This window comes from Heteronotia binoei, chromosome 12, assembly GCF_032191835.1.
Source record: "Heteronotia binoei isolate CCM8104 ecotype False Entrance Well chromosome 12, APGP_CSIRO_Hbin_v1, whole genome shotgun sequence".
Classification (NCBI taxonomy): domain Eukaryota; kingdom Metazoa; phylum Chordata; class Lepidosauria; order Squamata; family Gekkonidae; genus Heteronotia; species Heteronotia binoei.
In genome coordinates, this window is record NC_083234.1 from 69,092,422 (window position 1) to 69,110,029 (window position 17,608).

General features: G+C 47.2%; 1 protein-coding gene across 1 annotated transcript in view; it reads right to left on the bottom strand.

Moving 5' to 3' along the window:
* Positions 1-559: 559 nt before the first annotated feature.
* Positions 560-17,608, bottom strand: part of LOC132580027 (collagen alpha-1(XXVII) chain-like) — a 406,754-nt gene continuing 389,705 nt past the window's right edge. Inside the window, 7 exon segments of the mRNA XM_060250632.1 lie at positions 560-2,428; positions 4,823-5,029; positions 7,330-7,439; positions 10,182-10,350; positions 11,334-11,399; positions 12,747-12,773; positions 16,473-16,508. Coding sequence (XP_060106615.1) covers positions 2,282-2,428; positions 4,823-5,029; positions 7,330-7,439; positions 10,182-10,350; positions 11,334-11,399; positions 12,747-12,773; positions 16,473-16,508 — 762 coding nt within the window. The 3' untranslated portion in view covers positions 560-2,281.

Here is a 17,608-nt window from a genome sequence, read left to right on the forward strand (position 1 = left end):
TGCTTCCCCAGTGTCAGAGTCCGGACATTAAACAGGAGAGCACCACTGAACTGGGAGGGGTGTGGTTCTCGTCTCCCATGCGTTTCCCTTCACTTCTCATTCGTTACGAAAGAAACACAGAAGTTGCGTCACTGCCTCAGCTTTAAACATTTTATTTTAACGTCACCCTCTCTTAAAAAAAAAAAAAAGTAGAAAAAGGGAAGTGGCCATCAAAATGTGAAGGAAGGAAGCCCAAACTTTGTGAAAACTCAAGATTCCGTGGTCGAGGAAGTAGAAGTGGGTGAGAAAGGACCAAGGAGGAGCCGACGTGATGGAAAAGAATGAAGCAGGAGAAGCGCCTGTGACTGCTTCAAAGAAAAAGGCATTTGGAAAAGGAAATGGTCGGGACAGATGGACAGAATGACGGGGCCCTCTACGGCAGGCTGAGGTATTCTGGGAAAAGCACCAAGGTCAGAAGGGAAGTAGTGAGGTATTTGGGTGAGGGGTGGTGGAATCTTGTTCTGTTTTAGCTCAGTTGGAAGCAAATCTGAAGACAGCGTTTCAAAAGAGTACACACAGATTAAGACTCACATGTATTTTACGAAACACAGAAATTCCAAACAGGCACCAAAAGCGTTCAAAATACAGTACGGTCCCCGGTTACATTAATATTACATTCCTTATATAGAATAAAACGATTACCATAATATTAATCTCCTCTTTTTTTTCCTTTTTAAACTCCAAATTTACATACAGAGTCTAGATTTCTACAAAACTGAACAAAAACTGGGAAAGAAAAAAACAGATAAGACTCGCAAGACCCGGGTGGTGAAAAAGAGAACCTTGAATGTCAGCCCTGACAGACCGACCCAAATAAACGGGTCATCTTTTATTCCTGTCGTTTAAAACACAGACGTGGGTGTTCAAAGCCAGGAACGGCTGTCAAGAGATGAACTGGCATGGACAATATGCCAAGAGTCAACACAGAAATCTCGCCAATCTCCTGAAAGAGCAAAAACTAACGCAAATCAACGTTATTCCCGCCCCTCTCTCTTGCCTTGGTTCTCTTGCAGTGTCATGTTTTGGTGGATAAGTTGCACGAATACAAACACACGCACGCATGGACAACACACACACATCTATATATAAAAGCGGAGAAATGTGTTTTTATAAGCTCAACGTTGGCTTTAAAAAAAAACCATTTCCTTAGGTACACGTCATGTTAAAGCACCCATGACGAAGGACCGTTACGAAACCTGGATTCCAAAGGAAAATATAAAACCTCATAGGCACGTTAAGTTAAAAGTCAATCTGTAGTTGTTTCTGCTGACAGTCTCAACACACACACCCTCCCCATCCCCTTTGGTATCATTTCTAAGGAGAACGGGCCCAAATGGATGGTTCGGTGGGTCTGTGATGAAGAGACGTCGTAGCACCTCTTAGAACCTTAAATAGTTTTGTCATATATAAAATAACACATTTTTTTTTCTCTTAAAAAATAAACGAGCACCAGGTATTTCACAGTGAGAGGTAGAATCAAATTAATCAAGCCCATCCCCCCTCTCTCTTCTTTTTTTTTTTTTAGCACCAATCCTCCTAACCTCTGTCCTGCTTTGGGCCCCCCCCCCTCTTCTCACCCAGGTGAAAAGGGACGTCTTCTCTCCCGAATGGCAGAAGGGTCTCACTTGGTTTCATTTTTAATTTTTTTTTTGCCTTAAATAAAATATATTTTCTCTCTCTCTCTCTCTCTTTCTATAATATTGCACATCAAAATGCTTCCTGTTCCAGAACAACAAGCAGCTGAAAACAGTTTGCAAATCCATCTTTTCCGTGTCTCCTTCCTGACTCGTTCTGCAAAGCCCTCCCTGCTGAGCAGTTCAGCAAAGCCCCGCTTGTTCAAGTCACGGTCCTGGAAAGCCACATTTGGTAACGTGAAGGCTGTTCCGTTTTTTTTCTCGGAACGATCTCGTCTCGTGTTTCTTTGGCTGAGGGGGACAAATAAAAAAAGGCTGGGTGTAAGACTTTTTCAGCCTCCTTTCCAGCTTCCGAAAGCGCCATCGATTGAATCCCGTGTCTCTCGCAGCCGCGGCTCTTTCCTCTCCATGTTGGAAAACAAGAGTCTGGCGGGCTGAGGCCTCGTTGCAATTTTTAGAGCCTCGTGGTCCGAGCTCTGAAGGCCCAGGACTCCGTCTTGTAGAGGGGTTTTTTTTTGGGGGGGGGGGGGGGAATGAGCCCTGCTCAAAGATGCAGCACCCCCAAAACGAAAGAAGTCCAAAGTCTGAAGCGCTGCGGAAGCCGCCATTTAGAGGAAACACACGGGCCCGACTTCAAGGAGATACTGTTTCCCTGGCTCGGATGGTGGAAGGTTGTAGATATTTGTGATCGGTAGCTGATGGAGGTCTTGTGTCCGGAATAGAAAAAGAGTCTGATGCCACTGTCCGTCTTGAATCTGAAGGCAAACATAAACAGAAAAGACAGGGACAGAGGAAATACTGATCACGTGGTGTCTCTTTTGTGTTACATCCCTGCCCTGACAACTAATAAACACACCGTTCCCTACTGGGGGGAGGGGGGGGTGTTTGGCTAAATTTGAGCCAAAAAAATACCCGGAAAATACCCTATCAGTAGTTTTTGGATACTGATGGAGCTGGATAGCCATTTCAAATATTGGTTATAGTTTGGTGTAGTGGTTAAGTGTACGGACTCTTATCTGGAAGAACCGGGTTTGATTCCCCACTCCTCCATTTGCACCTGCTGGCATGGCCTTGGGTCAGCCATAGCTCTGGCAGAGGTTGTCCTTGAAAGGGCAGCTGCTGTGAGAGCCCTCTCTAGCCCCACCCACCTCACAGGCTGTCTGTTGTGGGGGAAAAAGATAAAGGAGATTGTAAGCTGCTCTGAGAGTCTGAGTGGAGGTTGGAATATAAATCCAATGTCGTCTTCTTCATCTATCCAAAATGGCCAAGCCTCCCAAAATCTTGAAAATCTTTGGGATTTTCGAGACTGCCAGATAGATGACCTTAGTGCTAGCTGAGTTGGTGCAGAGCTCTCAGCTCCTGACACCCTGGGCTTCCACTGCCCCGGCTGATCCTGGACTGGCTCCTGCTGCCCCTGCAGATCCTCTCTTGCATCTCAGAACTACAAGAGATGATCAGCTGGGGCTGGGTTGGTGGGCTCTGGCTGCAGTTTGGATTAAACTGAGCTGAAAGAAGAGCCCGTCCCAGCCCCCAGAAGGCATTTAAAGGGACTGCAAGCCCTTTAATAGCCTTTGGAGATCTCCAAGCCACAGAGTTGCATAGCTTGGAGAAGGCATTTAAAGGGACTGCAAGCCCTTCAATAGACTTTGGAGATCTCCAAGCCATAGAGTTGCACAGCTTGGAGAAGGCATTTAAAGGAACTGCAGTCCCTTTAAATGCCTTTTTGATTCTCCATTATACTTTATGGGAACCATGGTCTCCATACAATGGAGCTGATAAAATCTGGGTTTCCCGAATCCGGATGCCATACCAGTATTGAGATTCAGGAATATCATGAAATACTGATATTTTTTGGGTTCAATATACCTGAACCCAAAAAACACCCGGGGGGGGGGGGGATGTTGCATACCCCTATTCTCCTGCCACGCATAGAATTCTCAGTGTCTTCCTATTCATCCAGACAACAGTGCAATATTGTCAAATTGCCAGAAGGTGGTGCTGTTGCTTTATGGAACCTGCACTGTGGCCAACATTTCCAATTGGCAATAGAACGAAGTTAAGAGTCCAGAGGCACCTTTAAGACCGACAAAGTTTGATTCAGGGTGAGTCATCTGACAACACTGAATGAATAAAAGTTTGTTGCGCTTAAAGATGCCACTGGACTCTAACTTTGTTCTGTTGCTTCAGACCAGGGGTGGCCAAGCTGTGGCTCGGGAGCCACATGTGGCTCTTTCACACATATTGTGTGGCTCCTGAAGCCCCCACTGCCCCGTTGGCTGGCTTGGAGAAGGCAATTGTCTCTTTAAATCACTTCTCCAAGCCAAGCCAGCTGACAGCTTGGAGAATACCTTTTAAGTTAAAGTTGCTTTCTTTCCCCCACCCCTTCTATTTGTCTTCCTTCCTCCCTCCCTCATCTGATGCTCATGTCTTGCGGCTCTCAAACATCCGACATTTATTCGATGTCACTCTTACATTAAGCAAGTTTGGACACCCCTGCTTCAGACCAACACGGCTGCCCAACGATGTTCTAATCAGCATGCGGACATCCAGAAAAGGTGGGGGATGGATTTTCATTTCCCACCTTTTAAATTTATTCAATTAAACTGTAAATAGTCCCGGAATGAAAGACAGTAATCTGTACCTTCCCTTCCAATTATCCAAGTTCCCACCGGTCTTGTGTAGCTTTAGATGTTTAGCAATGTCCAAGAAGGTTAGGATTCTGTCGAGCTTATGTCAAATAAATGATTCTGAGAACTTCTGCAGATGATGAAAATGCAACTCTTCCCAGAGACCCCTCAAAGGAGCCCCCCCCCCCCCGGGACTCCTTTTTAGCCAAGGTAAATCTCCTCAAAGGTTTCTGTGCATATCTTGGACTAATCTCTGACTGAGAAAAGTAGGCAGTAGGCATTAATTTGCCTTCCACTACCCCGAACAGAAGTTCCAGCCTGCTCCCGTTATGAGAAGCAGCTCAGCTCGACATTTTTCTCCCCCGGAAGTCCAGAAAAGGTGTGGGATGGGACCAACTTTTACAACACGAGAGAGCCTATAAACGGAAATGGCCACCTACCACAGGAGCGAACTTGCAAAATAATCCCGCCCCACCAGTGGACGTAACTCCTCCCCCCCACCCCACTTTCTCGCCTTCCTACCTGGCAATTGTTTGCCACCACTTCTGGTCTCAGCTGCCCTCCCGCTTCGAACATCTGCCCGTTCCAGGCCTTGAAGCGCACCCCTTCCTCCGAGGGTTCTTCCTGCCAGACAGGAGTGTTGAGGCAGTGGAAGGTGATGTTCTGAACAACTTCAGAGCTCAGGAGGTGAAGGAAATTCATTTGCACTCTTCCGATGTCAAAATCCAGCTGGTGAAGAAGAGACAGAAGTTGGAGGGGAAGGGGCACCAAGCCTCCAGAGCAGGCAGGGGGGTCACACAGCTAGATCACTGCCACGCACAGCCCTTGGGGGGCTTTCACTGTTGATGCGCCAGTGTTTAGTGAGGGTGGTCTTTAGTGACGCAAAGAATGAAGGCTTGCACACAGCAGTGGTAAAACTACTATATACAATTTATTTGCACCTCCACTCTCCAAACCGACAGAATGCTCCGCTGCAACACCACCATACATAACCCACACACAGTAAAGTGTCTCTGTACATTTATACAATTCATCTCCCCAGGTGACCAATCAGCTTGCTGCTGAGTCATGCTGACATTGTCCAGGCTGATGCAATCTGGCAAGCAGCCACCTCCTGTCACCTAGATGATCTACCTGGCAGATCAGTTACTTTCACTTTCCCAGCATGTGCTTAGAAACTGTCATTGTCCTTCCATAATACTGACATTCACACCATGACTGTTTGCAAGTGGATTCTGCTCTTCTTACACAGTAAAAACCCAGTTGCAAAGTGTGTTTTTTAGTGTGTGTGAACGCGCCACTCACCAGGGCAGTGCCTCTTCAGCATACACAAGGCTTTGAACCATGCCCAGATCCCCCACCCCACCCCCCAGACCTCCTTCTGCTGGTAGGATTTTCAAACTTATCTTGACAGCCAGAAGAAAAACTAAGACAACAACAAATTCAGAGACCAAAAAGGAAGCTGTAGGCTGCATTCAGGCACCATGAGAGCCTGAATTCAGGCACCATGAGAGCCTGGGTGCTTGAGGTGGGGGGGGGGGTGCACAGTGGGATGGCTTCTAGCTGCCTGGCCCGACTTGTGAACCTCCTGATGGCACTTGGGGTTTTTTTGGCCTCTGTGTGACACAGCGTGTTGGAACTGGATGGGCCATTGGCCTGATCCAACATGGCTTCTCTTATGTTCTTATGTAGTGGTTAAGTGCACAGACTCTTAACTGGGAGAACCAGGTTTGATTCCCCACTCCTCTGCGTGCACCTGCCAATGTGACCTTGAGTCAGTCGCAAGTTCTTGCAGAGCTGTTCTGCTCAGGAGCAGTTTCTGTCAGAGCTCTCTCAGCCCCACCTACCTCACAGGGCGCCTGCTGTGGCGAAGGAAAGGGAAAGGAGACTGTAAGCCTCTCGGAGGCTCTTTTGGGTAGTAAAGGGCATGGTATAAAGCCAATCTCCTCTTCTCCTTCATGCGGAAACTACGATGTGGAAATGGGCTGGGTTCCGAGAGACAAGGCTGCCCAGAGAGGGCATCAGGGCTGAGCAGGGATTTAAAACCTGCATCACCCAGTTCCTGCGCAGACTTGAATGGCCCAGACTAGCCTGATCCCATCAGATTTCGGCAGCTAAGCAGGGCCAGCTCTGGGCAGCGCTTGGAAGGAAGGCCAAGGAGGACCAGGGGCACAGCTCAGAAGCAGGCAATGCCAAACCACTTCCGGCCATCTCTTGCCTCGAAAACCCCACGAGGGGTCGCCAGGGCTTTTTTTTGTAGCCGGAACTCCTTTGCATATTAGGCCACACACCCCTGATGGAGCCAATCCTCCTGGAGCTTACAGGGCCTTCAGCAAGCTCCAGGAGGATTGGCTACATCAGAAGGTGTGGCCTAATATGCAAAGGAGTCCCTGCTACTAAAAAAAAGCCCTGGGGGTTGCTATGAATTTGCTGCAACCTGATGGCATTCTTGGAATTCTCTGTCTGGGGCAGTGATGCTCTGTATTCTTGGTGCTTGGGGGTGGACACAGTGGGAGGGTTTCTAGTCCCACTGATGGACCTCCTGATGGCACCTGGGGCTTTTTGGCCACTGTGTGTACAGAGTGTTGGACTGGATGGGCCATTGGCCTGATCCAACATGGCTTCTCTTCTGTTCACTTTCTACCACCACCACTCGCACCAGATCCTACTCCAGCATCCTAACTACTGTACCCCGCAGGCTCTCCTGGTCATGATAAGGCAGCCTTTCACACACCCTTCTAAGTATCTGGTGCACTGCCCCGATTGATGTGTTGTATTCAGGTGGCACCCGCAGCCCATGGATGAGATGGCTCAAGACTTCCCCATGAACACATGAAGCTGCCTTAAACGGAATCAGACCTTTGGTCCATTGAAGGCAGCATCATTTCCTCAGATCGGCAGCGGCTGCCCAGGGGTCTTGGGCAGAGCTCTTTCCCATCACCTCTTGCCAGATCCTTTCAACTGGAGGTGCCGGGGATCGAACCTGCGACCTTCTGCAGGGAAGCAAGCCGTGGCCCCCCTCAACCTACCTTTGAGGCAGTGATGGGGCTGACGCAGGTCTGTCCCCCTTGGGTGAAGTTACAGATGACCTGAATGCTATCTGAGGAACAGCCAAGATTTGGATCGATCCAGTACGGGCCTGAAGGAAAGAAGGACCCCAGTGTTAGAGGAAGGCATCGACATAGGAGAAGTTCCACTCGTGACGTTTTTTCCCTACAAAACGTGCCCCGTTCTTCACACCGGCTTGGGTTTGGGTCGGAGCATAGGTTGAAAATCGCAGAGTGTGTTGAAGCCTGTGCAGAAAACCACAAGGTCTAAAGCACTGCTGAGCCTCTCCAGCAGGATGATGGGAGGATTTCATATCTTCCAGAAATGATGGCGCTGCATGAATAATACTAAGGCCAAGAATCAGGCCCGTAGCCAGAAAATTTTGGGTGGAGCGGCCCAGGAGATAAAAGGTTTGGTGTGGGGGGGAGCGCTTCTTGGCTGCTTCTTCCCTCCAGCGCCCAGCCCCAGCTCTCTCGCTCTCTTCCTCTCGCTCGCTCTCCCCCCTCGCTTTCTCACTCTCGCTCTCCCCCTCGCTTGCTCTCTTTCCCTCACTCTCTCACTCTCCCCTTCGTTCTCTCCCCAACTGAAGGAGGGAAGGGGGGTTTCAATAGAGCAGAGGGAAGGGGGGTTTCAATAGAGCAGCCTGGCCTCCCCCAGGCCCCCCGTAGCCACAGGCCTGCCAAGAATGCTCTTGCATCAGTTTTGATTATGGGATTTGCTAGTTTGTTGTAATCATTATTTTAAATTGCTTTCTGATGTCTTGTAGACAGTTTCTGAAGTTGTCTTATCATCGATGCAGGTGGGCAGCCATGCTGTTCTGAAGCAGCAGAACAAAGTTGAGTCCCGCAGCACCTTTAAGACCAACAAGGTTTCATCCAAGGTATGAGCTTGAATAAAACTTTCTTGGTCTTAAAGGGGCCACTGGACTCTTAACTTTGTTGTTCTTGTCTTATCATCCTTACGGATGCCCCCTTGGAAGCTCAGACGAAGAGCTGCAGGGAATACCTTTCGATCAATACTTCAGATTAGGAACTTCCAGAACCCCCAGAAGAAATCCTGTCAAAAAGCACTGACATTAATTAACATCCGTATTTACATTACAGGTCCACTTTGCTCATTTTAACTTTGTTTCATTGGCTTCACAGTTAAGAAGACTGCATGAAAAGTACTTCTTGTACGCAGGTTATTTCTAACTTGCAGTGTAAAAAAGCAAAAAGATACTGGAAGGAAATACATGGAGAAATGCAGAATATATTGAAGTTTAAATTCCCCATGGAAGCTGAGAATATGTTATTAGGTATATTGCCTAACAGTTTGCCAAAAATTTTGGAAGACATTCAGATATACAGTGACAGTGGCTAGAATTATTTATGCAGCCAAATGGAAAGCAGGCCTTTACTCAAGCTTGGAAGAGTGGAAAAATAAACTTGCCAAGTAAGCAGTGATGGCAAAATTAACAACATATTTGAAAAACAGGTCATTCACAAAACCAGAGGAGAGATGGAGTTTTTTTACATAAGCAGGAGGCAAATTTAGAGTGAGACATAGTTTTAAAAATTCTTATATGAATGTATTGCAATGAAGAAGCAGAGAATTAGTTTTAAATGTAAATGGAGAGCCAGTTTGGTGTCGTGGTTAAGTGTGCAGACTCTTATCTGGGAGAACCGGGTTTAATTGATTCCCCACTCCTCCACTTGCAGCTGCTGGAATGGCCTTGGGTCAGCCATAGCTCTGGCAGAGGTTGTCCTTGAAAGGGCAGCTGCTGTGAGAGCCCTCTCCAGCCCCACCCACCTCACAGGGTGTCTGTTGTGGGGGAGGAAGGTAAAGGAGATTGTGAGCCGCTCTGAGACTTCGGAGTGGAGGGTGGGATATAAATCCAATATCATCATCATCATCATCTAAAATGTTGAATATAATTATCCCAACCAAAATCCTCTTCACTGTATTACACAGTGTTTTAAAATTCTTTTGTGTAATGAAGCGGGGTGTTGGGGAGAAATATTTTTTTACTTTCTCTATGCAGTAATGGCAAAGTATGCAGAATTGAGCATGCAGCTCTAATAAATTATTTGAAAAACAGATTAGCTATGAAATTTGAAATATAAAATATTGAATATTGAATATAAATTTATCCCCAACAGGAGTAATTTTATTGTATCTTACAGACAGTGCTTCCAAAATCTTTTACTATAACGAAGGGGATATTGGGGAGAAATATTTACTGGGGGTTTTTTTTAACTTTTTCTGTATTTTCTTTATACTACTTGTCAGATAGATAAACAGACAGACATCCCCCCCCCCCCCAGGAATTCAACAATTAATCTAAACAGAGTTGGGGTCAAATTAAGTCCTGTCTGTTGTTCTTACACATGAAGAACTATCCCATCCCAAGAACAGATCCTCAACAGAGACTACAGATATTGTTAAACAATAATTTAAAATAACATTTTAAAACTGTGGATGGGTTTCAGCAGCTCCCCTCCGGCTAAGTGAAGGATCTTCTGCATGTATAGAAGGGGAGCCACTGGATCCAATCCAGCAAATATAAAACAGACTATATGCCACTACTGTAATTGTATCCCCTTCCAAAGATGGAGCACATTTAATTTGTTTCCCCTCTTCCGCTGTGAGTTCTAGAAATTTACATTTTCACAATGTAACCCCCCTTGAATTTGATCAGCACTGTGTATCAACATAAGGAGAAAAGCACTGTGTATCAACATAAGGAGACTGTATTCAGGGGTCTTACTGCAGAATGCTCCACCATCCCTCCATCCCCCATGATGCACTGAGGCAGACAGTGTTCTCAGGACCAATTCTTTTTCCTGCCTACCATCTTGCATCTTCTGTTCACAGTTCATGAGGTCTCTACAGATGCGGGCAGGGTTGTCCTTTGTTCCAAGGGGTCTCTTGATGCTCTGGATGAGGGTGCTGAGGTAGTGCAGAGTCTTAAAGATCTCCCCTCCTTGGTCCAGCACTGGAAGGTCTGGATATTGATAGCCCTGCCCGAAGAGAAACAGTGTGAGGGGAACACACGCAAGGCGCAGCTGTTCCAACCCACAGGTTCTAGTTACTTATTTATTTATTATTTATTTAATGGACTTATATCCCGCCCTTCTCACCGAAGTGTCTCAGGGCGGCTTACAACATAATAATTCATATAATTCAATTTAAAACGTTTACAAGTACAATTAAAACCATAATTAATAAAACAAGATAAAATAAAACCAGCGGTCTATAAGAGCATTTTTGTTCCATCTAGAGATGTTCTCATTATCAGTTAGGTGTTATAGGCCTGCCGGAAGAGGGCTGTTTTACAGGCCCTGCGGAACTGCCCTAGGTCCCGCAGGGCCCGCACCTCCTCCGGCAGCTGGTTCCACCAATAAGGTGCCGCTATGGAGAAGGCCCGATCCCTGGTGGATTTTAGACGGGCCTCCTTTGGCCCGGGGACTACCAGCAGGTTTTGTGAACCGGAGCGTAGTACTCTCTGGGGAACGTGTGGGGAGAGACGGTCCCTAAGGTAGGCAGGTCCTAGGCCATATAGGGCTTTAAAGGTAATGACCAACACCTTGTACTGGACTCGGAATATTACTGGCAGCCAGTGCAGACCCCGGAGCCCCGGCCGAATGTGCTCCCATCTTGGGAGCCCTAATAGCAGCCGGGCAGCAGCGTTCTGCACTAACTGCAGTTTCCGGGTCCGGCACAAGGGTAGCCCCATGTAGAGGGCATTACAGTAGTCCAACCTCGAGGTGACCGTAGCATGAATCACTGTTGCTAGGTCGTCGCGCTCCAGGAAGGGGGCCAACTGCCTCGCCCGCCTAAGGTGAAAAAAAGCGGACTTGGCAGTGGCTGCTATCTGAGCCTCCATCGTCAGAGAAGGCTCCAATAGCACCCCCAGGCTCCAATAGCACTTAGGTGGCATCTGCATAGGAAATATTTCCCAGTGAGTCTTTAGCATGGGATCTACAAGCTGCCCAGAACATACCTCAGTCTTGAACGCAGAGTCGATGTTCATCGCTGCTTGGAATGCTGCACCAAAGCTATCTTGTTGCTGGTTCAGAAGAAAGGGGGGGGGGGGGGAGAGTGGTAATTGAATAGAGAAAGGCAAACTGGACAGAACTATGCATATGGGCAGAGCTACATTCTATGCATTGCTTGATGATGTTTTTACACATGGACATTCTTTCATTGGGAGAATGAATTGGGAGAAGAAGGCAAGGAATTTAAACCCCTTTTCCTTTCCAGATGTTTGTCTCTTTAAAATTACCTTTTGGGCCCCACAAGATATGATACGGGGGGGGGGGTGTCTGTATTTTACCTCTTGGGAAGAACAGTAGCTGGAGGAAGTTTGACCAGCTGGGAGAGGAAAGGGTTAAATACTCCCAATTTCATGCCACTCAGATCCCATTTTGGGCAGGAGCTCACAGGAGCAGAGCTCTGGAACCTCTAAATTTTATTGTGTTCTTTCTTTTTTAACCCTCCCCCCCTCCCAAAAATATATATATATATACACTTGCTTCTGGGCTTCATTGTTCAACCCCCCTGCAAGGATTTTGCTGAACTTTAAGATCTGACAAACTTTCTAATATTCACCCCCACAACAAATGGGAAAATAACCAAAACCTATAAAGCAGACAGATGGAAATCTTCCTCGTGCCACTGTGGCCTCATAGGAGAAAGCAATTTTAAAAGTATGATGGGATTAAGGTTTTATTATGACAATTGTAATTCAAGAAGCATTTTAAGGTAGATGCCGAGCTGATATAAAGTTCATACTGCTTCATCAGGAACTGCAATATGCAATTCATGAAAAAAAGAAATTCAAGGAAAGACCACTCTTTCATATACTTTTCCAATGTCGGGCAGAAACTGACAGGTAGAGTTCATAGTCAAGTTAGGTAGAGTTAATAAATAATGTTCCAGAGGGAACTGCAATTTTTTCATGTTAAGAACATAAGAGAAGCCATGTTAGATCAGGCCAATGGCCCATCCAGTCCAACACTCTGTGTCACATAAGAGAAGCCATGTTGGATCAGGCCAATGGCCCATCCAGTCCAACACTCTGTGTCACATAAGAACATAAGAGAAGCCATGTTAGATCAATATGGTTTGATTCGATACGAGGCCACTCTTTGTAACCCAAAGAGGCAAACTTGTGCATAGTATGGCAAAGAGCCCAGGTTCAATCTACAGAATTTCCATTTAACCATGGTCCTGATCTGAATTCAGCCCCCTTAAGCATGGTACAACCCATCAGGAGCTCCCCAAATGGAGCATATCACCTAGTTTGATTCCAGCATATCCCCAGCATATCATCTAGTTTGGCTCCATAGTCCACTATACATTAGCTTTCAGCAGTGCTTAGAAACATGCAAATATACAATCCCAGGCAACTTACAAATGTAGTTGGGATTCCAGGCAGACCCTACAAAAATAAAGACACAAGAAAATGCGTGAGTTATACTCTGCAAAAGATGGTGATAATCTGATCTGTGGGCTACAGCTATTCTTCTGAGGAACTGTGTGCTCCTGCTAAAAAAAAAAAGCCCTAGTTTCGGCGGGCTTCCTTCTTGCTTTCAACCGATTTCTCGTTTTTTATAAAGTTACTTGCTGGTTTAATGCTTGTCTCCCTTTCCTTTATCTCAGATTTTTTGCTCCAAGCTGGGAGTTGGCTGTATGACAGACTGCCCCTTTTGCCCCGGGGGCTCTCGCATCGGGTCCTTCACGTGTGGGGGGATGCTTTTCACATGACAAGCCTGACACAGGGACTGATTGCTGGGCCCATGGTAGCAAGCTGCTGCTCTCTCTGCCCTCCCCCGGGACTGATGAAAACCAAGGTCTCAAAGGGATGGGAGGTCCCCCCTCCCACCCAAATGGCCACAGAGATCTCCGGGAACAGTCATTTCTTAAAGACACAGAAACTGCTTCTATCATTTTGAGGTTTTTAAACCCTCTCATTTGTTTTTGTTCACTTTTGTGGTTGCTGTTTAGCTTTTAGTTTTTTCTGCAAAGCTGGGACTTCCCTTGGGTTTATAAACACCCCCACACACACACACACATATGTCCCTGGCTCTATTCTGTGGCTTTCTGATCCACTTTACAATCCAATTTAAAATTAGATATGATATAATAGGAAACATATGAGAGAACATCCCAACTCCTGTTATAGCTTCTGCATGCTGCTGCTTTCCTCTCTGCCTTTCCGCCCTTCCACTTGCACCTCCCCTGCCAGTCATTTCTATCTATTCCATCCTTTTATCCCTCCCTTCCTGCCCCTCCACTTGTACTTCCCTTTCCAGCCAGTTTGGTGTAGTGGTTAAGTGCACGGACTCTCATCTGGGAGAACTGGGTTTGATTCCCCACTCCTCCACTTGCACCTGCTGGAGTGGCCTTGAGTCAGCCACAAGTTCTCTCAAGGCTGTTCTGCTCGAGAGCAGATCTGGGAGAGCTCTCTCAGCCCCACCTACCCCACAGGGTGTCTGTTGTGGGCAGGGGAAGGGAAATGAGATTGTAAGCTGCTCTGAGACTTCTTTGCCTGGCGAAGGATACGGTATAAATCCAATCTCCTCCTCTTCCTTTTTCTTCCTTGGGAGAGCCAGTTTGGTGTAGTGGTTAAGTGTGCGGACTCTTATCTGGGAGAACCGGGTTTGATTCCCCACTCCTCCACTTGCACCTGCTAGCATGGCCTTGGGTCAGCCATAGCTCTGGCAGAGGTTGTCCTTGAAAGGGCAGCTGCTGTGAGAGCCCTCTCCAGCCCCATCCACCTCACAGGGTGACTGTTGTGGGGGAGGAAGGTAAAGGAGATTGTGAGCCGCTCTGAGACTCTTCGGAGTGGAGGGCGGGATATAAATCCAATATCTTTTTCTTCTTCTTCTTCCTGTCCCTCCACTTAAATGCCCCTTTCCAGCCATTTCTACCTATTCCACCCTGTTATTCTTCTCTTCTCCTTCCCATCCCTCCACTTGCACGTTCACTTGCACCTCCCAGCTATTTCTACCTATTCCGTCCTCTTATTCCCTGACTTCCTCCACTCCTGCCTTCTTCAGTTAATAGAAATCATGAGTAGGCATAGCATCATTTTAACATTCAGTGGACCAGCCAGGATAAAGCCTAGAGTTCCACAATGAAGCATGAATAACAGCAAAAATGTGGAAAGTTTTCTGCAGAGCTAGTGCTGTAAGAAGCATTTCGTTGGATGATGGAATGTGGGAAGAGTCTCTAAGACAAAGGAATCTGAAACAGTATTACAGGCAGCTTTACTGTTGAAGCTTATTTTGACCCACTATTTTTGACAATTTCACAATCGATGAAAGTTTCTGCAAGACTGAAGAAAGATTTCCCAGAACTTAAATCGTCTGCATTCGAAATTCGGACCGCACTAGCACTTTATTCTTCCCGCGGAGTCAGGTGAATGTCTACGAGAGCTTTAAAGTCGAGAAACTGACACGCACAAGCAGAGAGTCTTTTTATGAACTTTAATTCTGTCTTTGCACACTGCATTAGTATTATATGAATTTTTATAGAACAGAATGCCATTTTGTAGAAATGTAATGAATTGTATTGTAACAGTGCTGAATTTCCATTGAATATATGTTGTTGAATTGTTAAGTATTTTCAGGATTCTTTCGGTGTTCTTCCAAATTTTCACTGTTATTCATTGGATACTCAATAGAGCACCAAGGCTGGCTGAGCACTGCCAAGCAGATGCTGCCATCGAGTCCGCAATGCACTCTACGCACTTTTTGGATTGCTTCAGTCAAAGCCCCAGGGATTTCAGCAAAGCCCACAGGAGGGAGGACAATGTCGGAGACAGTGCCTGGCTTTTGGGGCCCAAAAGCATTAGCAGGCAGGCCCGACGTGCAAGTGGAATGTACCCAGGGAACCACGAGGACTAGACACAAGGCTGCACGTTCTCAGCCAATCCAGGTTCTGCATGGCATCATAGCATGGTTGCTAAGATTGGGGGCTTTTCCCACCCCAAAAAAGTGACAAGGGAGAAGGCAGCGGTGATGCTACGAATCCCCACCAATAGAAAGTCTTAGAATCCATGGCACCCTAGTTACCTTACAGCTTTCTACTCAACGCAGAAATGGGTTTATTGACAGATTTGCTTGAAGAATAACATCCTCAAACAGCATACATTTAGGCATTCTTATGGAGACCAGCACTCTGTGTTCAGGCTGGAGGAAGGGGATTATGTGACATAAGAACATTAGAGAAGCCATGTTGGATTAGGCTAATGGCCCATCCAGTCCAACACTCTGTGTCACATAAGAACATAAGAGAAGCCATGTTGGATTAGGCCAATGGCCCATCCAGTCCAACACCCTGTGTCACATAAGAGAAGCCATGTTGGATTAGGCTAATGGCCCATCCAGTCCAACACTCTGTGTCACATAAGAACATCAGAGAAGCCATGTTGGATTAGGCCAATGGCCCATCCAGTCCAACACCCTGTGTCACATAAGAACATAAGAGAAGCCATGTTGGATTAGGCCAATGGCCCATCCAGTCCAACACCCTGTGTCACATAAGAGAAGCCATGTTGGATTAGGCCAATGGCCCATCCAGTCCAACACCCTGTGTCACATAAGAGAAGCCATGCTGGATTAGGCTAATGGCCCATCCAGTCCAACACCCTGTGTCACATAAGAGAAGCCATGTTGGATTAGGCTAATGGCCCATCCAGTCCAACACTCTGTGTCACACACTGGCCAAAAACCCAGGTGCCATCAGGAGGTCCATCAATGGGGCCAGGACACTAGAAGCCCTCCCACTGTTGCCCCCACCCCAGGCACCAAGAATACAGAGCATCACTCCCCCAGACAGAGTTCCATCAATACCCTCTGGCTTATAACCACTGATGGACTTCTGAATAACTCTCCATGTGAAACTGTCATGTCACAAATTCATAAATTTGTCTACCCCACCCCAAAATAAAAAATCTTAGGTGGGGCGAGCTAGCGTTCCTGGTGGAGCAGTGCACCCACTGACCCCATTCTGGCTGTGGTTTTGCAGAAGACCCCCGCTTGCAATCCAAAGTGGTATGCCCCAGAGAGAGGTCAACTATCTCCATGAGAACAAAACCCACCCATCCATCCCTTCAATGTTTTTAAATACATACCGGAGGTCCAGGGGGCCCTCGAGGACCTGGGGGACCCTAGGAAGTCAAGAAACAAAGAGATTATCTCAGAAGGGCCACCTGAATTCTTCTGCTATGTCCAAACAGCAAGAGCAGGCAGAGAAGCATTACTGGGCGGAGGGCTGGTCCTGCCATTAGGAAAACTAGGTGACTGCCTAGGGGACCAGCCTTCTGGGGGTACCAAATTGGGAGCCCCCCATGTGACTCAGTGACATTATCAGTGCGGGGGGGGGGCAGAAGTTAGTCTTGCCTAGGGTGCCACACGGTCTAGTGCCAGCCCTGACTGGGTGTGTTCCTCGGCGCTGAGATGCCTCGCAGTTGGGTTGGCTTTTGGTGGGGCGTGGCTCCACCAAATTCAGACGTCACACTAACCCACAGGAGAGCCAGTTTGGTGTGGAGAGCCAGTTTGGTGTAGTGGTTAAGTGTGCGGACTCTTATCTGGGAGAACCGGGTTTGATTCCCCACTCCTCCACTTGCAGCAGCTGGGATGGCCTTGGGTCAGCCAGAGCTCTGGCAGGGGTTGTCCTTGAAAGGGCAGCTGCTGTGAGAGCCCTCTGAGCCCCACCCACCTCACAGGGTGTCTGTTGTGGGGGAGAAAGGTAAAGGAGATTGTGAGCCGCTCTGAGACTCTTCGAAGTGGAGGGCGGGATATAAATCCAATATCTTCTTCTTCTTCACCTGTGCTTTGCCATAAGGAGTAGATTCAACCAGCGGACATGAATGCAGCCAATGAGGAGTGCGTCACAGCCTTCCTCTAAGAGGGGGATGCTTGTGAGATTTTTAATTCTATCAAGCATGCGTGGCAAATGCAGCCCCCTTCGAAAAGCTCAGGCAGCCTGGAATGGGACCGAGGAAAGGGAAGGCAACACAACAGAATCGGGTGAGGGGAGGAACAATTCCTCCGTGTCAACCTAGATGAAAGAGCACAGTTGAATTCTAACTGCCTCACAACCAGGGCTTTTTAGTAGAAAAGGTCCAGCAGGAACTCATTTGCGTATTTGGCCACACTCCCTGATGCCAAGAACTGCGTTCCTGTGCATTCCTGCTCAAAAACAAAACAAAAAAGCCCTGCTCACAACCAACACTCCCTCTAAGCCGTGGAGTCTTGTGAGCGAAAA